We start from the raw sequence: 26,995 nt of genomic DNA, 5'->3' as shown, positions 1-26,995 counted from the left end.
AGAAATAAATAAATAAAAAAATAAATAAGAAATAAATAAATGACAAAACAGACGCTAATAAATAACATAAGTACACAACATACAAAATAATACAAATAAACAACAAATAATTAAAGAATAAGTAAATAAAAGAGAAAGGGTCCTCAAATATTTTCAGTACTTCAGATGTCTGAAAACAGAAGATGTATCACTCCCATGTACTTCCGCCTTTGCTTGCTGTCAGGCGGCCGGCCGGCCGGCGGGTAGAGGGGAGGGAACTATCTTGACTAGGTGGAGCTTGAATATTGAACTTGTAACTGTTGTCTGCAGTGATATCATAACACTGCAATATGAGGACACGCTCATATGACCGCCACCCGTCTCCATCCCTGGGCTTGGCACAGGTCAGTAAAGATACTGCTCAGTTTACATGATGCTCACATCAATTCTTCATCTCTGTTCAGCTGCTGATGCCATATTGTTTCCCCCTGCCATAGCAGCAGCAGCAGTCTCGATCATTCTGTAATGTCGTCTAAAAAAAGCTTACTTCCTCCACGGTGACTATTGCACGGAACAGCATTTACAGGAAGCAGATAGAGATCATTATTTAAATCATAAGGGTTGTAATGTGATGGATGCATGGCAACAGGATTATAGCTTGTTGTTATGTTGCTGTGCAGAGATGATCAAGCAGATCACCTCCCAGAGGGGTGTGAGCCTTATTGCATGAGATGAAATTAGGCTTTTACAGGAATGTAGATGTATTCATTATGTCCTGAATATGAACATTAGTCTTAGGACATGTCTAAACAAAGCTGAGCTAAAATACAGCACCTGATCCATCATATTAACATGTAATAATATTCCACCCAACATTATTATAAATATATTGACCTATTGAGAAGTGCAAACCATGCATGGACCAAAAGCTCAGACACATTGATTGCAAGCACACACACTTATTGTATGGATTGATTGACTATCTGGCAACAGGATTATAGCTTGTTGTTATGTTGCTGTGCAGAGATGATCAAGCAGATCACCTCCCAGAGGGGTGTGAGCCTTGTATGAGATGGAATTAGGCTTTTACAGGAATGTACATGTATTCATATGTCCTGTATATGAACATTAATCTTAGATCATGTCTAAAAAAAAATGTGCACTGCTATGAGCTAAAATACAGCATCTGATCCATCATATTAACATGTAATAATGTTCACATTATTATAGAAATATTGACCTATTGAGAAGTGCAAACCATGCATGGACCAAAAGCTCAGACACATTGCAAGCACACACACTAATTGTATGGATTGATTGACTATTTGGCTCCATTACTCTGCTAATTGTCCAGCTCACTTCCTTATGGGGGTCATGTTGCTGCAAGCAGGTACTGTAGACCTTTTACCATCCATTCTCCCCTCTGTTTGCAAAATCAGCCCACATCATATGACTTCCTGTCTTGTGTAGGTGTGAAGGTAGGCATGGGGAATAAAAGGAAGAGGAAGGATGCCAGCTGAGCCCCTCACCCCTCTGCAATCAACCGACTACTAAATAAAGACAGAATATGGCTCAGTCCGTGAGGAGGCCGGAGACCCTAGGAGCCATGGACCACGAGCCCCAGAGGGACAAGACCAGGACCAGCTACTTTGGCAACGTCAAGACCAGGTCAGGCCTCTAAATACATGGATTACTGGAGAGAAAACAAAGCTCTATGTAGACATGTGACGAGTTTGGCTGGCAATTGCTTCTTTGGATTTAAGCACGGCTACAATTCAGTCTTTTCATTATTCTCATAAGAAGGGTAACATGTACAGATTACCATTTAAAATGCACGTTTTCATCAGCTGCTTTCATCCACTGTCACTGGAGGACTCCACGCTCCATCAAAGAGCATCATGTGGGTGAGAGCTACAACAGGAACTAGCCATCATCACACAGACAACTCCCACTCCCCCTATAAATAGCTCTGATCAGACTGTCAACGCTGCTCCATACAGTTATTCACACTTCACATACACTTAATCCTTGAATGCCTGCTGTTAAAAGGAAAAATCCACCCTGAAATTGAATTTATTTTTAGGCGTGGACATTCACTATTGACCCTAGGGAGCAATATATGTACAGAAATAAACTTTAAAACTTAAACTTTATTTGAATCATCATATATACAGGTACATACATGAAATTTGACCTCTGCATTTAACCCATCTTAAGCATTTAGGAGCAGTGGGCTGCTCTAAAGCGCCCGGGGACGGGGATTAATCTAGTCTGAATGACGATAGTGAAAAGTGGTTGAAAGCTACAAACGCTAGTAAGGGGAACTTTGAACTTAAGTTATTTTGCTGGCTTTTGAAATGTTTGCATTTGCTGCTTTTCTCTGTCTTGTGTGATACTAACTTGAATATATTTGGGGTTTGTTAGACAAAACAAGCAATTTGAAGATGTCACCTTGGGTTTTCCATTATATTGTGATGCCCATTTTTCACTATTTAGTGACTATTTTATTTTATAGACCAACCAATAATCGATAAATTGAGAAAATAAGTATCCATTCGTGAGTTTGAACACGTAGCAGAGACTGTAAAGATCCATAAAGAAATCTAGTAGCTGCTTTATAGACAGTGAATAAAGGCATAAATCCTATCATAACATCACCGTATGATCCCACTAAAATCAGGACATTTTATGATGCACGGGTGTGTGCTACATAAAATAAAACCTATTTGGATGGAAAGTTGTAATTAAAGTTTATTTACCGTGTTGAGCACCTGTGTAAAGAAATCAAGATTGGAGTCACATGAGACGTTTTTGAAGATCAGCAGTTTAAGAGCTTTGCAGCACCAGGGCTGTCACAATATCAGATTTTCACTATACGATTATTGTGGCCACAAGAATTCACGATGACGATATTATTGAGATATCTCTGGAACGCCATCAGTAAAATTCATCTTTGTGCATTTTGTCTCTTTTTCGGCAAATTAATTACACTCAAAAAAATGACTCAAACGATTAATTAATTATCAAAATAGTTGTCGATTAATATAATATAGACAACTAATGGATTAATCATTGCAGCTCTATTTAAATTATTAGAGAGAAACCTTTTTTTAAGATTGTTTTGACGATATATATCGTCATATTGCCCAGCCCTAACTAAACGTTTAATTGATAGATCAAATATTCAGAATTGACAGACTAATCCATAATGAAAATAATAGTTAGTTGCAACCTAAAATATAAGTTCTGTTTGAGGGTGAATTTTCACCGTTGAACACTGTTCGGAGCAGTTCGTTATGACAAGCTTTCAGTGTTTTTTAGAATACATTCAGACTATGTGTGTGTGTGTGCAGATGTGTAACCTACTTAAATAAAGTGTGATTTTATCAGTTTTCTTTCTGCTCTCTCTCTCTCTCTCTCTCAGGCTGGGATCCAAGCTTCCTCCTGGCGTCTCTCAGCCTCCACAGTTCGCTAAGCGGCCCTGGGAGACTCAACCTCAGGGCCGAGTGATGCAGGAGCCTGCAGCCGGCAGCCAGCGTCAACACCAACACCAACAACCCGCCGGGGGCCGGCCTCTCAGCCACACCCCCCACATCAGAAACCCCAAACTGAGGCAGTACTACCTGCAAGGTGCGCCTGCGGTGTTTGATATCCCCGGGCAGGGAACTGTGGGATAGCTTGAATTTACATTTCATAAGCCCGTTGGAAATGTCTTTGCATAAAGTTATTTTCATACAGAGAGGAATGGCAGGAATATGAGCTGTAGTGTATTAATCCTGTTAGGAAGAGGTGATGAGGCAGACATGCTCAGGATGTTTTCTTTCCTCACAGGGACTTCATGGGACTTAAACAATACTGCAGTGAAGCAAGAGAATATGAGTGGACCGTCAGGTGACGGCACACGCAGCATGGTGAGTCACATGTTTTTGGTTTTGACTTGTTATTGTTCTTCTCGTGGGCATTGAGGAACACAGCTTGTGGGATCAAGCCAGAGAAGAATTTGGGAAGTTGGGAAGAGGCGACAGACAGATAATGGATTCATTGCTGCATTTATCATCGGATGAGGTACGCTAGAGCGAGCTTTATGCGGCTGGTAATTGGTTTCACAATTTATGGTTATGGGAGAGTTTGATAAAGAGCGACCAAGGTTCACAGGTGAGTGTCAGAGCTGTCAGAGCTCAGAGCCGTTGACGAGCACCATGGGAAAACAGAGTCTGTTTCAGAGCCTCTACAACAAATACAGCCGGAGGAATGTGTATTCACACGTTTATTCAAAGGTATTTGTCAGCTGGGTTTTTGATTTTGCTGCTGAGCTGTTAAATGTGAAAGATATTTCTTTGTCTCCTGTGATTGTCTAAGTACTACGTGCTCCAGTCTGATTTGTTTGACCTTTGCTTGGAAACGTTCACCATCGTCTCTTCTTCCTTTCTTTTCTTCTTCTTCTTCTTCTTCTCCTCCTTGAAGTCAGTAACCTTTTTCCCGTTTTGATAACATATATTTCACATTTTTGGGCATGTATTGAGTTGCCAGTGTATAAGGTACACTCAGCTAACAGTAATGCACTCTAACACAACAGCCCTGCATTATATCTTTACTTCATAAAGGTTATAATGTTCAGTTTTTGTTCAGACTGTTTCACAGAGGTGTTGATTCAACTTTGTGGCGAGTGTTCAGATTGAAAGTAGAGATCTTAGCTGCAAATTGTGTATATGTCCATATACTGTATATAATGTATGTACTAACAGACACAAAACTAGAGCTGCAACGATTAATTGATTAGTTGTCAACTATTGAATTAATCGTCAACTAGTTTGATAATCAATTAATCGGATTGAGTAATTTTGTTGGAAAAAAAAAATTCTCTGATTCCAGCTTCTTAAATGTGAATATGTTCTGGTTTCTTTACTCCTCTATGACAGTAAACTGAATATCTTTGAGTTGTGCACAAAACAAGACATTTTAGGACGTCATCTTGGGCTTTGGGAAACACTTTTCACCATTTTCTGACATTTTATAGACCAAACAACTAATCGATTAATTGAGAAAATAATCAACAGATTAATCAACAATGAAAATAATCATTAGTTGCAGCCCTACACAAATACATATATAGTTTATGTCTAGACAAATGCAGACAGGCAGCTCCAGCAGTCACATCCACATGCTCATTGCTCATACCCACACAAAAGCACACAGTTTTTCTGTGGTCACATAATCTGTCAGGCGGACGTAATCTAATTTGGGTCAATGGATCCATCTGTCAGGGGATGACAGTTGAGGAACTGATGCTTCACTCACTCGCTGAACGATTTTGAAAAAATAGCCAATTGCGATTATTTTGACTGATATTGCAATTGCGATATATTTTTCGATATTAGAGGGAATGATCATTTTTACATCATTATTCTCAATTTCATTGAAAAACATATTAAAATTATATTATTATTAGGTATTTTAACACACATTTAGCCTTTAACTAATATTGCAAGTATTTCAAATCCTGCGATTTTATATATATATATTATATATATTGCGAATTTGATAAAATTTCGATTAACTGTGCAGCCAGTTATGATATATTTTATTAACAGGTTCACATCCAATCTGATCTGATTGCAAATGTTTAGAGTGGAAGCACGCAGTGAGATCTGCACAACAAGTGGCAGTGGGTATTTGAGGCTGTAATTATATTAAAGTAGCGCCTAGTAGAGCTCTTCGATATTATTTGCTCCTGCAAAACTGACAAAATAATTCTTCCATAGGCTGCTGGATAAATGCAAAACTATCTTATGCATGCATAAAGAAAAACCTCTTGAGATCTGGCCTGTGATCAGATTGGAACATCTACTGAACATTTTCCTTCGTTCGTGTTTCAGGGTCTCCCTGGGGACACGGTGTTCAGTGTCTCGTCTCAGTTCAACAGTAACGGTGCATCCTCAGCAGAAGAGGGCAAACTGGGTCACCGTCCCTCCATTTGCTCTTCAACTCTACCCTCGTTGACGTCTGCTACCCTCCTCTCTAGAGAGGTAAGAGGTACCTGTAAGCACATGAGGGCGCCTGACATGTGACGCACTTTTTAAAGGTAGGGTTGGTAATGCTGAGAAACTAGCAAGAGTACACTAGATTTTAAAAGTGATCCAACTGAAAAAACGAGCCCAGTGTTGCCAACTCTTTTCCAATGAAAGCAGGTAGCAGCACTAGAGCCAAAAGTCCCTAAATCTAGCGAGAAAGTCGCTAAGTTGGCAACACCGACTGTCCGTCCCTTCAGGCCTCCCTCCATAGCCACTCCCCCAAAATTATCATAATGAGCCTGAACAACAAACATGGTTGTTGTTAGTACTCACTGCGGTTGTCAAGCTAGCGGCTTGTGGAAGAATCTGGGGATGCACAATAAGTGCATGGTAGCCCGTCCAATCATTACATTCAGGCCAAATTAAATGATTGGAAGGTTTATTTTTGGTCCTGTGACAGCCACAGATACCGGATTTCTTTCTTTTTTTTTCGTCAGAGCATTTGATTTATTGATTACTGTCGGGATGTCATGAGAATTTCAACAAATATAACAAAAATGCATTTGAACAACACTACCAACCCTACCTTTTAAGTGTGTATATTCCGTGTGTAAAAGGATGGAAATTATACCCTGCTTTTTGCCTGCTGTTGTTGACTGGATTTGCAAAACAAATCATTTCCCCTATCTGTCCCATGACTTCAGCTGCAAGTATTTAGCTTCAGGCAGGAAGTGTGTAGCTTCATCTTTTATCACCACGAAACCTATCCTTGTGTGCAAACAATTCTGACTGATAATATGCAATGTGTACTCTTTAGTGATTTTAATGCCATAAATTGTAGCTGTAAAAATATGCCTCCAGCCCCTCATCCACCACCCTCATGTGTGTGACGTGCAGATAAATTGTGACTATAAACAAAGAGAAGAGGGGAAATGCTGGCCTATAGAAAGAGGAAGTAGTCACTCGTGTCACTAGGTTGTATCTGTTTCAATGTCAGAGCTATTTTAATCATGGCTTCTATTCTGAAGCAGCTGGTCGTCCCGAAGGGAAAAAACCCTTCCACCGGTCAGGGATCGTCTCAACCAGAACTGGACTCGGACTCTGATCCTAAACCGAAGCGAGAGACGGAGGCTGATGTGGATTCTTTGGAAACGCTCGCTGCTCAACCTCAGCCACCCTCACCAGAGGCAGAATATGACAAACTACTGGTGAGAAAAAACAACCTCCTTAACTGCACGATCTGCAATTTAGAAAGCACAAATTTTGCATTCTTTTAAAACATACATGTGTAATTGAAGTAAAACGCACATAAAAAATGTCTATGAGTTGTTAGCAGTTCACTAAAGGGAGTTCCCCTCTAAACTTCTCAGATGACAGAGGTCAAATTGATCCATTATTTCACAACAAAGTGAAAGTTTAGAGAAAAGTAGAACAAAATAATACAAATTTGTGTAGCAGACCTTTGTTTTTTCTTCTTATCTACTCCATTAATTATCTGACAACCCGTCATATTATCTCATGACTCTTAGGAGGGGCTCGACCCCTAAACCTACCTAACTGTAAATGAAATACTTACATTGATGCATCAGTATTATGAATCTAATAATGTAATTATAACAAAATATCTGCTACAGGGGACTATTTACTGCATAGTGAGTCATTTTACTTTGATACTTTAGGTACATTTTGCTGATAATACTTTTGTACTTTCTGAATGCAGGACTTTTACTTGTATTGGAGTATATAAAAATGTGGTATTGGCACTTTTACCAAAATAAAATATCTGAGTACTCACCGTCACTGGTGAAGACTAGGATAAAGACCCATTTCTGTGGTTGTGGGTTAAATAATATATGATATATCTTAATGCAAGAGGTCAAATTATATATATACTGCATATTAATGCAAGTCAATTTATCATTTAAGACCTCATGCAATATTTAAACATAGTCTGTGCATGGAAGGAAATTAAAAAGAAACCTGAATGAAAGTGTTTCTATCATCTGTGGGTACCAAGGTTACATGACATAACTTTTGACACTGTAAATTCAGCAAAAGTAATCCCTGTGTGACATAATATGACATAATACTGACATTGTTTCTAGTATATAAAGAGAAAGGAATCAATAGCAATGAAACAGAGACACCCTTTGTAGTCACACAGATTGTATCACATTAGTGTCAGTTCATCTTATTATCAGTTATTAGCTGTCTGTGGTGAAGAAAAATGAACCGAGGAGGTTTTATAATGGATCAAATGAACAGAACGTGTTACCGTGGAAACGAGCAGCAAAACAAAAAACAGTCATCAAAACATGACAGCACTGAGTGCAGACCATAGATATTAAACAGTTTTATATCTGTGGTGCAGACTAAAAGGAACACAGAAATCCAAAACAATGTGGACAGCGAGCAAGTGTCAAACTGACATGAAAATTGTAAATATTTGGTTGTGAATTAATCATTTCAGCTCTTAATTAATTATAAGACACATTTAGTTGTTAACGCTCATTCAATATGTGATGCTGACAGGATGTGGAAGCGGTGCCGATGCCTGACGGACAGCTCTGCTTACTGGCTCTGCCACCAGAGTGCTGCGAGGGCGAGGGACCGGAGGCCATGCGGTACCTCAAACTGTTCTGCCGCTACATCACAGATCGTAAGGTGGGTGTGAACAGCACTTTCATCTGATCTCAGATCTCTACACCGGTAGACATCTGTAGGCTAACATCAACTCTTTGTGTCTCTGTTAGGGTGTTGTTTCAGGTATCCTGTTGGTGACGTCCAATAAGATCTTCTTTGACCCATGTAAGACGCACGCTCTGGTGAAGGAACACGGCTGTGAAGAATACCTCCTGTCGTGCTCTGTTGACAATCTGGCGTCTGTCTCCTTCTTCTCGGACATCTCACATGTTCACTTCAACACGTCCCAGCAGAGGTCAGCAATGATTCACTCTTCGTAATAGTCATACTCACTCTAAGATTACATGAAAAATCAATACAAGCGTTTTTTTATTCATTTGTTATTAGGAGAAAAGGAAAGAAAATTTTCCAGAAGTTGAAAACCGCCAAAAGCCGAGCAGGCGGCTTCTCAAACCCAAAGGGGGAGTCGGTCCCGGCTCTGCTGTCTGTGGCTCCATCAGATTTTTCCCGTCTGGCTCTGAGCCTGACCAGAGAGGTTTGTGGGGAGGAAGAAGAGGCGGAGAGCATAGACATGGCGGAGGCTGAAGTGGAGTTTGATAGCAGCCCTCTGGAGGTGCTGTCAGAGGCGTCTGTGGGCGGCCTGGGAGTGACTGTCCTGAGCAGCGCCGCCACCTTCTGCTGTGGAGGTCAAGAGGTGGCGAGTAAAGTGAAGACGGCGCTGCTGCATGCTGATGAGACAGGGAAGTCCTCTGTGAAGAGTCAGACTGCAGGTACGGATCATGAACCGTCTGAAAGATTTTCTTGTTTTCATTTACCGTAAATCAACCCCTTGTTCTGTGTTTACTCTCAGCGCCTCGGAGGTCATCGGCAGGAAGTCCTGGGAGTCTGATGTTTGTGCGGCTGCGGGTTCAGCCGTCTGCAGGAAAGAAAAAGGGAGCAGGAGGCCTTCAGCTGGGGTCGGCCAAAACGTTACCCAGAAGGGATGCCTGGCTCGCCCTCTCACAAGAGAGGTACAGTAACTAATGCACATGGACCAGAGATCTAAAGGGCTACTCCAGAGATTTAGTATCACAGTCGGAGGGACTCACAAGACACTGATTTTAAATGTGGTGAGCTGAGGCTACTTCCATATACTTCTGTTTAAGAGCCAAGCCGCTGTGTAGTACTCAACTGAACTTCCTGTCCGCTTCAGCCTGAGATTAACATACTCCGTCTACTTGTGATGCTCAAACTGGTAACTTCAGTTGAATATTTACTTTCTCTGTCAACTATTCTCTCGTCACTCAGTGAACATTACATTAAAAGGATGATCACTGTGTGAAAGGGCGTGTATGGCATCCAAACAGTAACTATTTAACAGTTCTGGGAGGTAATTAGATACTTAAGTACTGTACATACTCAAAACTTGAGTATTGAATATTTATATTTTATATACTACTAATACTATTTCACTACATTTCAGAGGGAAATATTGTACTTTTAACTCATTTACATTTAATTACCCGACAGAAGCAGTTACAAATAAAATAAAATAAATAAAATAAAATAAAATAAAATAAAGTAAAGTAAAGTAAAGTAAAGTAAAGTAAAGTAAAGTAAAATTAAATTAAATTAAATTAAATTAAATTAAATTAAATTAAATTAAATTACACTAACAGGGTCCATTCTAGGGCTGCACGATTTTGAAAAAATATCTAATTGCGATTATTTTGACTGATATTGCAATTGTGATATGATTTGCGATATTATAGGGAATGATCATTTTTATTTTTATTTATTTTTTATTATTTTTAATTTTAAAATTTTAATTAATTGTGCAGCTTTAGTCCATTCTGCATTCAAAAGCTCCTCCTGCTAATGTCTCTTCCATGTTGACGCAGCTGTCTGGGTTGTTTGTCTTTTCAACATGTCTGCTTTGTTTCCCCCCTGCAGCTCCGACGAGCTGTACGCCTACCTTACACACTGTCGACCAGACTTGTGTATACTTGAGGTGGGGGAGGAAGAGGAGGAGGTGGACCGGGACGAAGAGGAGTTTGTCCTCATCGAGGACAAAGAGGAAGTAGAAGGGGAGGAAGAGGAGGAGGAGGAGGACGAGGAGGTGTTCCAGAGGCACCGCAGCTCAGGGGACGACTGGGAGGTGAGTTCCTTGAGCTTTGATGCAAATAATGGAATAAACAGATGTGTTTGTTTGTGGACACACTTCCTTCAAGGTGAGCGTCACTACAGACTGACACGCTATGAAGACAGAAATAGCTCAATGTTCTAGAACAGACTGACTTGTTTCTTTGCAGATGGTGTTGATGGAAGAGAGCGGGGAGAAGCCAACGCTGGTCATCGACAGGGAGCCCGACGGACTCAATAACATCGTGGAGAGCAGCAACATTTTAGAAGCTTCACATGTCAGAGAGGTGGGTGACACACAAACTCTTCACACACATGCACCAGCTCTTTGTAAATCCATCACTAAGTTTGTGTCTTAGGAACTACTAGCTCGTATCAAAATAATGATTTTCTAAATGATGCTGCACCGTTAAATTGTGGAATAAAATAATAAGAAACATTTCTGATATTTCTCCAAAGAACATTTTCTTACTATTAACAATAAACAACTTTTATTAATAAATTGAAAAATCACATTTGCAGGAATTTGTGAATACAAAAGAAATGAGTAATTGTGACTTCAACTGGACTTTGAGACTTTAGTAATGTATAAATCGGTTGCTAGGAAACATCTGAAGTTCCTTTCAATTAAAAGCAAACAACTATGTAAACAGGGAGTCACCAGCTGTAACATAAATATTAAGTTTTAACTGCCAATTGTTTTTTTAATTGAGTATGACTTTGTTTTATTTATATATGCATACAAGGGGAAATATATGCATTTCAGAAATAGTTGTATTCATGCAGGTTAGAGGGAGAAGTAAATACTTAATCTATTTAAGGTATATTTTGTTGTTTTATGCATTTTAAGTTACATATCCCCAGTTATTTTTAACATTATAGGCATATTTAAATTACATAAAATCTGTTGGTTCAGTCAGTTATTCAGTTAGCAGTTAGCTACACTTGGGAGTTAAGAGGTGTGAATATGGAACAGCTAATCTCTATGTAAGAACTAGTTTGTGTGATGCGGGTGTTTTATTTTAGAGATAAAGTAAACCTCCATTTAGTAAACACTTGTGCTTCAACTACACTTGAGTGTTGAATTCAGAAGAGGACGCTCATACCTCTGCTCCTTCCTTCCTTCCTTCCTCTTAATCTCCTCTCAGCTATGTAAGGAGCTCCCCCCGAGGACAGTTGGCCACAGCTGGCAGCTGACTTACAGTACGTCCCGTCACGGCGCCAGCCTCAAGTCCCTCTACAGGAAACTCAGCTCCACAGAGTCCCCTGTGCTTATCGTCATCAAGGATGCGCTCGATGAGGTAAAAAAACACACAGTGCGTTACCTCTAATATCAATTATAGATGTTGTCTATTTAATTTTTTTAATTGTGCTTTGTTGCTGTCTCTTGTGACTTTTCTTCATCAGATATTCGGGGCCTTCCTCTCTCACCCTCTGAAGCTCAGTGAGGCGTTCTACGGCACGGGAGAGACTTTCCTCTACATGTTGCATCCTCGCTTCAAGGTGAGCCACCTAACAGTCATCCCTACAGAGTGGTTCTGCAGTTCTGTTAGTTCAGACGATATGTAAAATGTCTGCTATATATCAGAAATTCTGCATTTTTGTGTAAGCTCAAAATACAGAAAGTCATTAAGCAATTAACTTTAAAGGAACAGTGTGTAACATTTCGGGGGATCTATTGGCAGAAATGGAATATAATATTCAAAACTATGTTTTCATTAGTGTATAATCAACTGAAACTAAGAATCATTGTGTTTTCGTTAGCTTATAATGAGCCCTTCATATCCTCTAGAGAGAGCCTTTTATGTTTTTACTTTACCTGAAGACCACTTTAGTTCTCAGACACGCTTGTGAAACTGTGGTAACGTGAGCCGCAGAGTGCAAAACCTGACTTCCGTTGCTCCTAAAGTAGTGTTATTACGGTAAGGATGGCCTTTGAGCGAGGCTGTTAGAAACTGTATCATGTCTGCCTACATCCTTATGAGCTCTGAGAGCAGCCACAGGCTCACCTGTGCCTAGTTGACTCTGAATCAGCACGCAATCAGTGCTCCTATAAGTAGGAGGGGAGGAGAACATTTCTCTGTTTGCCCTGCTACCAGCCAGACCTGATCCCCTGCCTTCACCGAGTCCGTATTCTAAAATACACCACTTGACGAAGTTAAAGGGGAAACCCGTCTGAAATAAAGTCTTTGGTGGAATTTCCTGTCTCTCTCTCTCTCTGATTCTGTTTGCCTCACATCCATTGTCTAAATGTCCAGAGTCTCCAGCCCTCGCCACTTAAAAGGTCACCTTAACAGAGGCGTACAGCGTTACCACGGTTTCGCACTCAACGGCTCACGTTGCCGCAGTCTTGGAAAGGGAGGAGTGAGCGGATGGGTACTCAGTTGGTTGCGATCTGCAACCACACCACGAGATGCCGCCAAATCCTAAACGCTGTACCTTTTAAAATGCTCTCATTAAATCACTAATCAACTTCCTGAATTGATGGTGGAAAAAAAAGGGAGAAAGTATTTTGTGTTGTGGTGATTGATTCTGTCTTTTCTGTGCAGTGCTTCAAGTGGACTGGAGAGAACTCCTTCTTTATTAAAGGAGATTTGGACTCCTTTGCTATTGGTGGAGGCAGGTAATAAGTCGTTACCACTTCCTCTCTTGCATTCAATTTTATGTACTCTATTCTGTATTCATATGTGGAAAAGAAAAAACAGATCGGTCAAACCAAATTGAGAAAAATGTCATCATTTCTTTTCCTTTGTCTCTTTTTTCTGTAGTGGTCACTTTGGTCTGTGGGTGGATGAGAATCTGTACCTGGGTCGCAGCAGCCCCTGCTACACCTTCAACAATTGCTGCCTCTCGGAAACCGACGACTTCCGAGTGATGGAGCTGGAGGTGTGGACGTTCACCTGAAGAGACCGCTGCGTTTCTCTTTTGACTCGCCTCGTCCCTGCTGATCAGCTTTATAAAGTTTATCACTGAGCAAAAAACAAATACAGCAGCTCATTCATTTCATGGTAACATCCATGTAAAAAAAATCTACCACAAACTGCTGGATTTATCCGTGTGATTAAGTGCTGTGGATTTCACTGAACTGGACTGAACTGAACAGAGCAACTCGATGCCCCGGAGTGAGGGTTTATTGGTGTGGACTCATGGTTGACTCATTCCTGTGGGTTTGGCAGCAAAACTGTGAACTGAGTGGAGCTGAACTGGATTCTTTGAGTCCAGAATGGAGAGGGGTTACAAGTCCCAATGACTTTGCTTTTAATGTGAATCAGTAACTTAATGATATCTCATCATTTATCATGTAAACATGACGTCTTTTAAAGGTAGTGCATGTCCCCGCTTTCATATAACTGTGTTCAGTTAAAGCGGGAGGTTTGAAACACACATTAAGTCTTCTTATGAATAGATTTCTCTATTGAATGTCCTTGAAATACAAGCTCCCATCATCGGACACCAATCGTTTTAATGTTTTTTTTTTATCAGTTAGTGTCATAAATTAAGACTTGAAATAATCACGTGCGAACACTTGGAGCTCCACTTTGAGAAAAGCTTCTCAATTGAAGAACATCTGCACTCGCAATGGATCTTAAGAGTCTCATTCATGTCTATTCTGAACTCTTTTCATTTCAAGTGCTGACTCATGCACCACTGTGGTTTCTGAACATGACTGAGAAAGAATAAGCTTTGAGTTAATGCAATTTTGTCTCAATTCAACTGTATCCGTGTGTATGCTCTCTCACTCTAAAAGCCCGGTCTACTTTCTCTCTCGTAGATTAGTTAATAAAAATCAGCACAAAGTGAACATTTAAACTCTAAAAAAAACGGTTGTAATGTGTAATGATTGATTGTTAAGCTGTGCAGTGTGTGGTGGGTAGATGTTGCCAAAAAGCACACGATTCAGTTAATACAAATAAAAAAAAACATCTTTATTATTTCACCTTTGTGGCAATAAAATGGCACCGGTAGGTTACAGAATAACAGTGATTTCCCCCCTAAAGGCTCCAAACAGTCAGATGTAACCATCATTAATAAACGGTGAAACAATAAAAGTATAATTAATAATGTTTACTAACTATTAGTAATGATGATTTATTTTATCATAGGTTTGTGCAAAATGAAATAATTAATTTATAAATTATATATTGTATCTTAGCTGATAAGAGACATTCTGATTACATACATAATAAGTTTATTGTTGCACACATTATAACATTATATAGACATTAAATATGTGCTAATAATTACCAAATGATTAGTAAACCTTTAAGAAATTGTTATAAACATTACATAGATAGATGGACCAGAAACCAATTATTAACCATTGACAAAATATTAACTATCTATATAAATAATGTTTATACCGTAGATGTTTTACAAAGTATTTAACCATTTAACAAGGTATTATAATTACAACTTTATAATAGCTATCCGAATCATGTTAATCAATAGTTTACAAACCATTCATTAACCATTAACAAAGTGTTACAAATATCTGGTCCATCTATGTAATGTTTATAGATATATAAGACTATATTATAGTTTTAATATACTATATAAAATGTTACGTGTCCAACAATAAACTGTTAAAATAAAAAATTATAGCAGTACTAATAATTACTGTAGTAAACATTATTAATTCTCATTTTATTGTTTGAATCCAGTAAAATAACTATTTACTAAAGTTTAATTAACTGTCAATTTACCATTTATTAATGATGGTTATTATATAGTCTTACCAAAAAAAACAGGACCTGAAGAGGAAACATTTTTTGTTGTATGACTGTAAAAAGGTGAAAATGAGACATTATGTGAAAAAAATAGCTAGTGGTAGGTCCAGAGTGTTATCTTGTTTTTCTTAAATTTCCTCTTGTCTAGATAAAAAACACGACCAAATACATAGTTTTGACTGGATTTTTAAAGAGGAAAAACAACAGCACACGGTACCATGAGCCTCTCAGTTCAATAATCAAACATTTGGTTCCGTTGAGTCACTTAAATATGAACCTCAACAGCTGGACGCCAGCTCCTGTACATAATAAAAACTAAAAAGTTCTTTGGTGTGATCCTCGAAAACAGAAAATCTGCAAAATATTCAACATTTGGTTTCAAACTGAAAAAACAACTGAATTAATAATGTTATGTGCCACAGCCCAGTTTAGTTTTTCCTCCTGCTGTTGTCCCCTGAGTCAGAGAGGGGAGTTCCCTCCAGCAGCTTCAGCAAGAACATCAGGCGTCGCCCGGCCCGGACCGAGCTTTCAGGCAACGTCTTCACACACTGCTGAAACACAACTTAAAAGGCAACAGCTGTCACCGCCCCCCCCGTCTCTGGGTACGCTCAGCAGCAGGAAAAAACACATGCAGCCACTAAATATTGCACACGCGACACCGGGATATATAAAAGAAGAAATATAGGATGTTTCGGTGCGTTATGATGATCTACATTTTATATCAACTTTGATCAGCAGCTACAAGCAGAGAGAGCAGATCTAAATGTGTTTACTGTTACTGCTTTGTATCTCATTAAAATATACTATATTTATATGACAGTAACAGTAGGTTTGAGAAGCAATATATCCCTGTTCTGTTTGTCACAATACAAATACGGAATATAAAACTTTCTGACCAGGAGAGACGCCCAAATAAATAGTAACAAAGACGACAGACGTCAAAAACAGTTTTTCAGCTGCCAACACTGACGAGAAAGCTTCTCCTTATCTTGGATCATTACCCCGAGGAATTGTGATTATTTCCTCGCTTTAGTCTCTCAGGCTCTATCGCGCACACACAAATTACTGTACCAGGTACTCCTTGGCTTTCTCCAACCCCTCCTTGAGGAAGCTGATATAAGTGGATGTGGAAGGGTCCTCGAACCCACCAGAGAAGCTGAATGTTGCTTCTTCCTCCTCTGGTTTCATAGCCGTCTGGTCCAGGAAGAAGTTGGCATTGATGTGGTGGACCTAAAGCCAAACACAGGAGGTAGGTGAAAGCTTTTAGTCTGATTATGAACATTAAGACCTTGAATTTCCCCGGTGATCAATAAAGTTACTATCTATATATCTATCTGATCGAGCCAAAGTTATAAGGTGGTTTTAACCATACTTTTTCTTGCTTAAATTAATTGATTTAATACTGATATCAACGGGAGTGCTTCTACACGAGTCCTGAATGTTTCATAAATTGCAGGCTGATAAAAGCGTAAAATACTTACAATAGTTCCATTGGGCAGTGCCACCATCATCTCCACAGGGAAGTTGTACTTCTCCAGGTGTAATCGGGCCTTTTCACTCAACACAGGGTTCTGCTCATCAGCCTGGTTAAGAGAAGAGGATTTGAAAATGTAAATGGAGTATAAAAGAGTTTCTAGGGGTGTTGCACTGCTGCCCTGACTGCTCACCTGCATGTTCTCCAGCTCTCTGACCAGAGACCAGCTGCTAATGAAGCTCTGGTTGAGCAGCGCCAGGACGGGCGAACTTTCCAGGACTGTCTCCCGGAGAGTTCGCCCCGAACCTGCAGAGAGGTGTGGAGGGGAGACAGAGGCGTTAAAATAGTTCAAAATATACATTTGAGCTTAAATGCTAAACTAATGTAACAGTAGCACAAGTGGAGAAGAGTCATAGAGTCAGCAAAGTGAGGCAGTAATGCTATACAGCAATCTTTACATAAACATTAGCCAACATTAGCCACCACAGGCTTATATAAATCTGTTTTTAAGTAGCTCATTTTGAGCCTTTAATTAAAATATTTTCTCAGACCTCAATAACTGCACAAAGCTGTGAAACCAGCTACGTGTTAATGATCTCACCTCAGCAGGACTGGTCGTCTAAAGCTCCCCAAAGCAGAATGGAATGCACCAGTTTACTCTCCGCTTCGGCTCGCTCGAAGGCCTCTGAAAAAGGCAGGTAGGACACCTGGGGAGAGGCACCATGAGGACAATGTAACAGTTGTAAAACCATTTAAGCATTTAACGTCAACAACGTGTTGAATAAAAGCTTCATGGACAGTTACCTTCTTGAAGGGGTAGAGGGTGACCTCTAGGCGTCGGGTGGCTTCTTGCCTACTGATCTCTGAGGTCCAGTGGATGTCCTCAAAGACGAACTGGATCGGCTCGCCGCCGTCTCGGCTGTCGATGATGTTTCCCTCCTCGTCCATGATGATGGAGGGAGTGGACGGGCCCGTGGACTGCAGCTCTAACTGTGAACACATTCAGAACTTTTTATACAAGGACATTTCTCACAAAAAAACATTAAATACTTTAAGCTGTAACATTTTTCTTTCTAAGGAAAATCTTAAGAGAAATGATTTTATGATCTTTGACATATTTCTGTGAAAATTAGTCATCAGTGAAATTTGATTTGTTTTAGTCAGAATTACATACAGAAAAAGTGAAATTGGATCAATGAGGCTTTAAAATACTTAATACTGGGCTGAAAATTAAGGAATTTTGGGGAGGGGCGCCAGTTCAACTCACTACTTCTTATTTGTATCATTATTCTAAATATTTATTATTTTGTATTATTATTTTTTTCTTTATTTTTAAATTTCTTATTCTGCCTGCTTATTGTTGTATTTATTTTATTTTTTTAATTTTTATTTTGTGCCTTTTATTTTATTGTATTTCTTTTTTTAATGACTCCAATGCACAATTGTAAAAACCATGAAAATGAGCTTTGAATGCACAGGTGAATTGTAAGTGAAATATAACTGCTCAATAACAAGATATTTGAGAAAATACTTAATGCCTGAAAAAGCTCAAGTAGATTCTAAATATGTAAAAGGATTAATTGACGTTAAAAGGGAATGGGACCGAAAACAAAAATAAGAAATGAAATGAATACTAGCCGCACTCCAACATTAGGACCCACAGTGATGAGAACAGTAAGTCAAAACAGTGACTGGACACATTTAAAAAGATAGATATCCTGAAACATGACACCCAGTTGAAGAGCAATTATACTGAATGAGTTTTAAACTGCCTTAATGACCTAGATCAAAATCAGGAAGTGATGGACTATCACATAAATAAAGAGCTAGAGACACACGTCTTTTATCAGTGCAGCCGTACCTGTGGCAGGTATCCGATGTCCACCTCCATGTTGCTGCTCTCACTGGCTCCGTATAGCCACTCCATGTCCACATTTAGAGACCTGACGCACAACAGGACATACATACTGAGTGGGGACTGCGTTCACAAAGGTGAAAGTGTGTGTGTGTGAAGGACTTACCTGTCGTTGGGGACGTAGAGGTGAAAGTGACGGACATGAGATGCATCTTTAGAGAGAACGATGTTACCGGTGAACTTCCCCGGGGTGAACCAGAAGGGAAAGTCGGGAACATCGTTGAGCTGGAATTCTGCATGAATCCTGCAGAGGTGAACAGAACGAGGAGTTGAGTTTGTACCGCAAGATGTGCTCAAAATGTATTCTGTCAATAAGTAACGTTGGTGTAGCCTTTTAAAAGACCAAACCAGCTGTTGTGTTTTATATAATGTTATACTTAACACCACTGCTGACCATTTTCACAAAGCAAACCATCAGTTGTAGATTGATTCCAAACCTTCCAGGCAGTTACAGGATTTATAGGCAGCTATATATTCGCTAATGTTACATTACTGTCACATGGAAGTGCAGTTGTGAGTGAGGACGGTTTTAAGGAGAGACACCCCATGTGAATAGGGTAAAAAATTAACTAATAGATATCACCATGAAACTTCTCCAGTCAATTACTTACATTAATACAATATATTTTGTATGACAAGTTTTCTGAAATTGTTTTTTTAAATATGCAAATGAGGCATTATCTTGTCGAATATGTGCTAGAACAGAAATCCATAATCATTGGATAAAGCCAGCTTCAAAATTCTTGCTTTTGACATATTAGAGTCAAAGAGGGATTTTTGTATATCTCTTTTTATTACTCCATAAATCAGAAAATACTCTCAAGAGCCATTAAAAAATCAATTTTCACCATGTTTTAAGGAATAAAATGTTCTATAAATCAGGCTATGAATGATATATGAACAAACCCCTCAGTTAAAAACATTCAGAATAAAGACAGGAATGAAATGGTAGATATGTAATGTAAAATGCCATACATTTTGCAAGACACTACAGGTAAATACGGTACAAATGTTTAACTAATAGATATCACCATGAAACATCCCCAGTTGATTACTTACATTAAGACGATTATTTTTTTGTATTGCAAGTTTTCTGAAATGTTATGTGTAAATATACAAATGAGGCTAATGCTAACTTTTGGTGAATTTAGAAGAAATCTACAGACGTAAATAGACAAAAGTGTAGTAAAATAAACACCTAAATGTGTGTTTTGTATGTTTTATTTCCAAGTAGTATTAAAAAAGACAAAATAGCCCAAAATCTCAAAAGTGACTATTGCATGAAAAACGATGTTTTTTGCCTGGGGTGTCTCCCCTTAAAACGTCTTCAAATGCTCTGATATCTGGTTTTTGAGGCTGCTGCTTAAGATGCAGGCTGAAAGATGTCAGAACAAGATGTACGAAAGTCAAACCCTTGGGCAAAAAATGATCAAACATGAAATCTAGCATGTAGTATGGATTTGGCAGTTGCTCTCCAGCAGCTGACTCTGAAATCTCACGCTTGTGTTTCCACTCCAACAACGAATAGCTTTCCAAACAGGTAGTAAAACACTTGAAACTGCATTAGCACGCAATAATAATGTAAGATTGACAACAAAGTAAAGTGGCCTCAGGCTCTGCATGCTGATTTTAAAGTGAAACCAAAGGCTGCCTGCCAGGGAGCACATTAAAATGTATAGAATGTTCTGGATATTAGGCAGCGCTAATGTAAAGTATACATAATGTTGTAGTTAATGGGCCAAAAACAGAGAAAGCACCACTGTGGCCTTCAATGTCTCCTCGTGAATTGCATCTCACCTGAACACAATGTCATAATAAAAGTCGTTGCTGGCACGAATGCAGGCGACCGCGCCCTGAGGAGCGAAGCGTGATTTGATGAAGGGCCGCGGGTGGAACATACTCAACAAGGAGTGGAGGAGAACCTGCAGCAGGATAAAAACAGTGGTCAATACACAGTCTGATCATCACAGGTCTCTAAACATTGATGAGTTCTTAGGATACCTCTTTGCCCTTTGGTGAGGGAGGGTGGTAGCGATTGTTGGGCAGGTACCCGGTGAAGATGTTGAGCTCGCTGGGAATCACCCACCACGTGTCTCCCACTTCCACCTTGTTCTTTGGGGGCAAGAAGGCCCTGAACTGGCCGGCAGAGAAGGAAGAAGAAGGCACTGCTGGGCTCTTCCACGAACGCAGCCCACTCAGGGAGCTGTGAGACACCTGCAAGAGGAAGAGGCAGAAAACCAGAGGTGAAATCAATTTATTTTTATTAGTTTATTATCCAAAATTAGAAGATCTGCTTCTTAAAAAAAAGGTATGTTACAATTTAATTAGTCTAAGATGATTACAAGTTAATTCTCTGCTATTTCATTGTTGATTCAATTAGGGCTGCAACTAACAATTATCTTCATTGTCGATTATTTTCTTGATTAATCGATTAGTTGTGTGGTCTATAAAATGTCAGAAAGTGGCCCAAGATGACGTCCTCAAACGTCTTGTTTTGTTCACAACTCAAAGATATTCCATTTACTGTCATAGAGGAGTAAAGAAACCAGAAAATATTCACATTTAAGAAGCTGGAATCAGAGAATGTTTATTTTTTTTTTTCTTAAAAAATGACTCAAACCGATTAATCGATTATCAAAATAGTTGCCAATTAATTTGATAGCTGACAACTAATCGATTCATCGTTGCAGCTCTAGATTCAATACTTGGCACGAATTTTGAATGAACTGCATTAACAAAGAGCTGACTCAGACAGAGAAAATTGATTGCAAAGTTTATGAATAATAACTGCATTAATTACAATAATCTCAAGTATCTTGCTGTGGTGATTATTTGTAAAGAAATCACAGTGAATGCATGACTATATTTAAAACCCTTGATGCTGTGATTACTATCCAGTAGTGGAGAGAATCAGTGTGGTCTTGTCTTACCCCTAGGAAACCATCTTTGCTTTTTGTCATGGAGTCGAGCAGCAGAGGCTGCATCTTGGCCTCCAAGGTCAAAGTCTCTCCATTGGGGTCATGGATCACTTCCTCCTCAAAATCCACAGGGGGTGTAATTCCTGTGAGGAAGCCAAACGGATCATAATCATTATTGTTTTTGTTTTTTTATTAGTGACAGAGGACAAGGTATTGACTAAATGAGACATTCAGCAGGACAGATAACATGATGTACCTGTGAGTTTCTCCGCAATAGGTTTAAACTCCTCCGGACTGAGATAAAGGTCGTGGTCGGTATCTAGGGAGGAGAAGAGAAAAAGCCCCTCTGCACCCAGTGTTCGGACACTCTCTTCCTATTGGATGGAGGGGAGCTTGTGTTAGACTGATCCTTATTGTCATTTCACATGCTTCAGGGATTTTCAATGCCTCATCAAAACTAGGACAGCCATCCCATCACATCACATAAAACACAATTGCAGATGCATGATCTTATGTTATATATTCATGTTACATTGTGTCCCCCTGTGTCAGAGCAGTCATTCAAGCCTCCTGTCTTGGATAAGGATCAGCCCCAAAGGCCACAGATTCCTAGCATGTGTTTGTTTGAGACTGATGCGTGCCTACTAGCGCCTGCACAATGGAGGGAGAGAGAGGGGGGGTAGGGAAGTATAAGAAACAACTTGGGAGACCCACTGTAGCCAAACAAGAGTGGATTTACACAAGAGGTTGAGTTTTCCCAGCTGGGACACAGATCCACCTCCTCTAATAAAACACCATGGGGTGAAATAAAACTGCAGCTGTGGTGTTTTTGTGGCGTCTGATGTCTGACAAATAATTGCTCTGAACACACCTTTATTTGGAGAATAGTATTGAAGTATAACAACAAAAATGTGCATACATTAATGTTAATTATAGGTCATTAAATGCACCAGAAGGTCTATGCAAACTTTCTATTTATACTGACATCTTACTGTAAATGTGTGAGTATGATGTGACCAAATATTTTTAAGTAGTGTTCAAGATAAAAAAAAAAGATGTTAAGATCACTGCTAAATTATAAGCATGTGTAATTACAGATGTTGATATCTCACATGACGTTTGAAGAACTGGGCATCTTGGTAATACTTTATCATGGGGTGAAAGAAAAATGCAGCTGTGGTGTTTTATGGTGTCTGATGTCTGACAAATAATTGCTCTGAACACACCTTTTTTTGGGAGAATAGTATTGAAGTATAACAACAAAAATGTGCCTACTTTAATGTTATAATTATAGGTCATTAAATGCACCAGAAGGTCAATGCAAACTATTTATACTGACATCTTACTGTAAATTTGTTAATATAATATGACCTTATACAAATTTTTAAGTGGTGTTCAAGATAAAAAGACACTGCTAAATTTTAAGACGTGTGTAATTACAGATGTTGATATCTCACATGACGTTTGATGAACTGGGCATCTAGGTAATACTTTATCATGGGGTGAAAGAAAACTGCAGCTGTGGTGTTTTGTGGCAAATAATTGCTCTGAACACACCTTTTTTTGGGAGAATAGTATTGAAGTATAACAACAAAAATGTGCATACATTAATGTTAATTATAGGTCATTAAATGCACCAGGAGGTCAATGCAAACTTTCTATTTATACTGACATCTTACTGTAAATGTGTGAGTATGATGTGACCAAATATTTTTAAGTAGTGTTCAAGATAAAAAAAAAAAAGATGTTAAGATCACTGCTAAATTATAAGCATGTGTAATTACAGATGTTGATATCTCACATGACGTTTGAAGAACTGGGCATCTTGGTAATACTTTATCATGGGGTGAAAGAAAACTGCAGCTGTGGTGTTTTATGGTGTCTGATGTCTGACAAATAATTGCTCTGAACACACCTTTTTTTGGGAGAATAGTATTGAAGTATAACAACAAAAATGTGCCTACTTTAATGTTATAATTATAGGTCATTAAATGCACCAGAAGGTCAATGCAAACTATTTATACTGACATCTTACTGTAAATTTGTTAATATAATATGACCTTATACAAATTTTTAAGTGGTGTTCAAGATAAAAAGACACTGCTAAATTTTAAGATGTGTGTAATTACAGATGTTGATATCTCACATGACGTTTGATGAACTGGGCATCTTGGTAATACTTTATCATGGGGTGAAAGAAAACTGCAGCTGTGGTGTTTTGTGGCAAATAATTGCTCTGAACACACCTTTATTTGGAGAATAGTATTGAAGTATAACAACAAAAATGTGCCTACATTAATGTTAATTATAGGTTATTAAATGTACCAGAAGGTCTATGCAAACTTTCTATTTATACTGACATCTTACTGTAAATGTGTGAGTATGATATGACCAAACATTTTTAAGTAGTGTTCAAGATAAAAAAAAAAGATGTTAAGATCACTGCTAAATTATAAGCATGTGTAATTACAGATGTTGATATCTCACATGACGTTTGAAGAACTGGGCATCTTGGTAATACTTTATCATGGGGTGAAAGAAAACTGCAGCTGTGGTGTTTTGTGGCAAATAATTGCTCTGAACACACCTTTTTTGGGAGAATAGTATAGAAGTATAACAACAAAAATGTGTCTACATTAATGTTAATTATAGGTCATTAAATGCACCAGAAGGTCAATGTAAACTTTCTATTTATACTGACATCTTACTGTAAATGTGTGAGTATGATGTGACCAAACATTTTTAAGTAGTGTTCAAGATAAAAAAAAAAAAGATGTTAAGATCACTGCTAAATTATAAGCATGTGTAATTACAGATGTTGATATCTCACATGACGTTTGAAGAACTGGGCATCTTGGTAATACTTTATCATGGGGTGAAAGAAAACTGCAGCTGTGGTGTTTTATGGTGTCTGATGTCTGACAAATAATTGCTCTGAACACACCTTTTTTTGGGAGAATAGTATTGAAGTATAACAACAAAAATGTGCCTACTTTAATGTTATAATTATAGGTCATTAAATGCACCAGAAGGTCAATGCAAACTATTAATACTGACATCTTACTGTAAATGTGTGAGTATGATATGACCTAATACAAAATGTATTTTTTAAAGTAGTGTTCAAGATTAAAAAAAAAAGATCACTGCTAAATTATTGTGTAAGTACAGATGTTGATATCTCACATGACGTTTGAGGAACTGGGCATCTTGGTAGTGCTTGATCCCAAAGGCGAGAAGAGGGACAGCACAGACCAGCAGCAGAGTCCAGATCCCCCTGCAGATCCCTCTGGAGATCCAGGACCCAGAGCTCTCAGGACTCTGATGTCCATTATTCTGCTGCGAAATCCTGCTCCCATCCTCGGGGCTTGTTTTATCCACGTCTGCAGCCATCCTCGACCTCCTACCACAGCTATTTAGACGAGGACATTGTCGTGCAGATAACGTCCAAAAACAAAGGAAACCAGCAGTTTAAACTTCCTCCTCAGAGTGTTTTAGGATCCAGCGGCAGGTCTGTGATGCTGCTGCCGGGCACCGCGCGTCTGTTCCCGGCCGTTACTTACAGTCGCTGGCAACAGCTGTGGACTGTTAGCTAGCAAGCACAGATTTCTTATTTCCCACATCTAATCTAGCAGCATATGGATGTGGTTAAAAGTGAGTCAAGTGAGTGAGTATCAGGCAGGGGGACACCGGATGTTAGGTGTCTGTGGGCTCAAAATAAAAGCATTGCTTAAATTGGTTAGTTAGTAGTGATGGGAATTCCGGCTCTTTTTAGTGAGCCAGATCTTTTGGCTCAGCTCATCAAGAAGAGTCGGCTCTTTCGGCTCTTCGTTTTACCACTTCTGCCTTTTATAGTTCAGCCAAATTTAGCTTTAGCTGTTTTGACCTATGATTAGTATGTATATTAGTATTATTCAATTTAATTATACTAAACCTTATAATTTCCAGAATACCATAATTTTACATGCTGCGTCGTTTCCGACTGTCACTCCTCTTGTCTGCTATTTGCGCACCGCACTCCTCTCTCTTTCTCTCCTCCTCTCCCTCCTGCTCTGTACCTGTAGACCAGGGGTGCACACACTTTTTCAGCATGCGAGCTACTTATAAAATGACCAAGTCAAAATGATCTACCTACTATAAAAATGCAAAACATATATTTATTTATAAATATATTGAGCAGTGGCGGCCGGCCAATAGAGGGCCACGGGGCCTGGCCCCACCCACCTTGAGCCACCAAAAAAAAAAAAAAAAAAATTATAAAATTATTAATTATAAAAATTCTAAAAATTATAAAAATTGTCAATATGTGTGTTTTTGACCTATGGAATATACCCGTAATATTTGTAAAATAGGATAACTACGCCAAATATCTGCTTTCCTCCTTGAACTCTCTGCTAGTGCACCTCTCAGCTGCTCTGCTGCACGTGCACTTTCTGGGGCCAAATGGATTTGGCCCAAGGAAGGCGGGTCTAATAAGCAGTACAGCCAATCACTGATTAAAGATATATGATTACAAGCATGAATGACATACAATTCATCCAATCAGCGCCGTAAAAAAGACTTCCGGGAGGGCCAAACTGATTTGGCCCATGGTGTGCGCGCGCACGTTCACGTGTGTCTCTCTCTGTTCTCGTCAGGGCTCATGTCAGTTCTCGCGTGATCTTGTCTTCTCGTCTCTCGCTTCTCTCCACTTCTCTTCTCTCACAGCCCATTTTAACGGCATGACAATGGAACAGCCAAGCACTAGTAGCGCTTTTTGATACCTTTTTTTGCATTGAATCGTACTAGGATGTTTGTTGAAATTGATTGGCCCTACCCAAAAAAAAATCCACCAGCCGCCACTGATATTGAGTATTCTTTATATGTACAATATATGTTGGTGTACCTTGCATAACTGCATGAACCCATATTGTACAATATAACTCTGTACATTTTGTCATTACCTTACTCTGATGACTTGCACTGAATGAAATCAGCCAGGGATGCATAGTCCGGACAGTAGCTGCTGATAGCCAGCCTCAAGCACACTTCCAAATGATCATCAGTCAAGGTGGAACGGTATTTGGACTTAATAATCTTCATGTGGGAAAAGGCTGACTCGCATAAATAAGTGGAGCCGAATAATGCAGTCAAGGAGGTAGCACATTTCCTCATGTTGGGGTACTTTTCCTCTGTGAGTAAGTTCCAGAACTTTTTTTTTTTTTAATGCC

General features: G+C 39.1%; 2 protein-coding genes across 5 annotated transcripts; one reads left to right on the top strand and one right to left on the bottom strand.

Moving 5' to 3' along the window:
- Positions 1-235: 235 nt before the first annotated feature.
- Positions 236-14,576, top strand: si:ch211-15d5.11 (nuclear receptor coactivator 7). Of its 3 annotated transcripts, none has more exons than XM_037746364.1 (16): positions 242-383; positions 1,450-1,647; positions 3,404-3,609; positions 3,811-3,890; positions 5,856-6,005; positions 7,022-7,198; positions 8,523-8,654; positions 8,744-8,928; positions 9,021-9,403; positions 9,484-9,643; positions 10,566-10,770; positions 10,925-11,041; positions 11,903-12,055; positions 12,162-12,257; positions 13,304-13,377; positions 13,523-14,576. In XM_037746364.1, exons 2-16 carry the CDS (start codon positions 1,547-1,549, stop codon positions 13,656-13,658), a joined length of 2,355 nt encoding a protein of 784 aa, XP_037602292.1. In that variant the 5' UTR covers positions 242-383; positions 1,450-1,546; the 3' UTR covers positions 13,659-14,576. The 3 variants fall into 3 exon arrangements, with proteins under 3 accessions (XP_037602293.1, XP_037602292.1, XP_037602291.1); XM_037746363.1 differs by having other exon boundaries at positions 7,019-7,198; XM_037746365.1 differs by lacking the exons at positions 11,903-12,055; positions 12,162-12,257; positions 13,304-13,377; positions 13,523-14,576 and having other exon boundaries at positions 236-383; positions 7,019-7,198; positions 10,566-10,843.
- A 1,077-nt stretch (positions 14,577-15,653) lies between these two features.
- Positions 15,654-25,472, bottom strand: selenon (selenoprotein N). Of its 2 annotated transcripts, none has more exons than XM_037746366.1 (12): positions 24,972-25,472; positions 22,045-22,162; positions 21,801-21,931; positions 20,872-21,084; positions 20,668-20,792; positions 18,977-19,114; positions 18,817-18,898; positions 17,760-17,945; positions 17,557-17,662; positions 17,149-17,261; positions 16,963-17,064; positions 15,654-16,711 (listed from the first exon to the last, which is right to left on the bottom strand). In XM_037746366.1, the coding sequence occupies exons 1-12, from the start codon at positions 25,176-25,178 to the stop codon at positions 16,544-16,546; spliced, it is 1,689 nt and encodes a 562-aa protein (XP_037602294.1). In that variant the 5' UTR covers positions 25,179-25,472; the 3' UTR covers positions 15,654-16,543. The 2 variants fall into 2 exon arrangements, with proteins under 2 accessions (XP_037602294.1, XP_037602295.1); XM_037746367.1 differs by lacking the exon at positions 24,972-25,472 and adding an exon at positions 22,901-22,957.
- Between the last annotated feature and the right edge of the window lie 1,523 nt (positions 25,473-26,995).

The sequence above is a fragment of the Sebastes umbrosus genome, chromosome 16 (assembly GCF_015220745.1).
Source record: "Sebastes umbrosus isolate fSebUmb1 chromosome 16, fSebUmb1.pri, whole genome shotgun sequence".
Taxonomy (NCBI): Eukaryota; Metazoa; Chordata; class Actinopteri; order Perciformes; family Sebastidae; genus Sebastes; species Sebastes umbrosus.
This window is presented reverse-complemented; position numbering and strand designations above follow the sequence as displayed.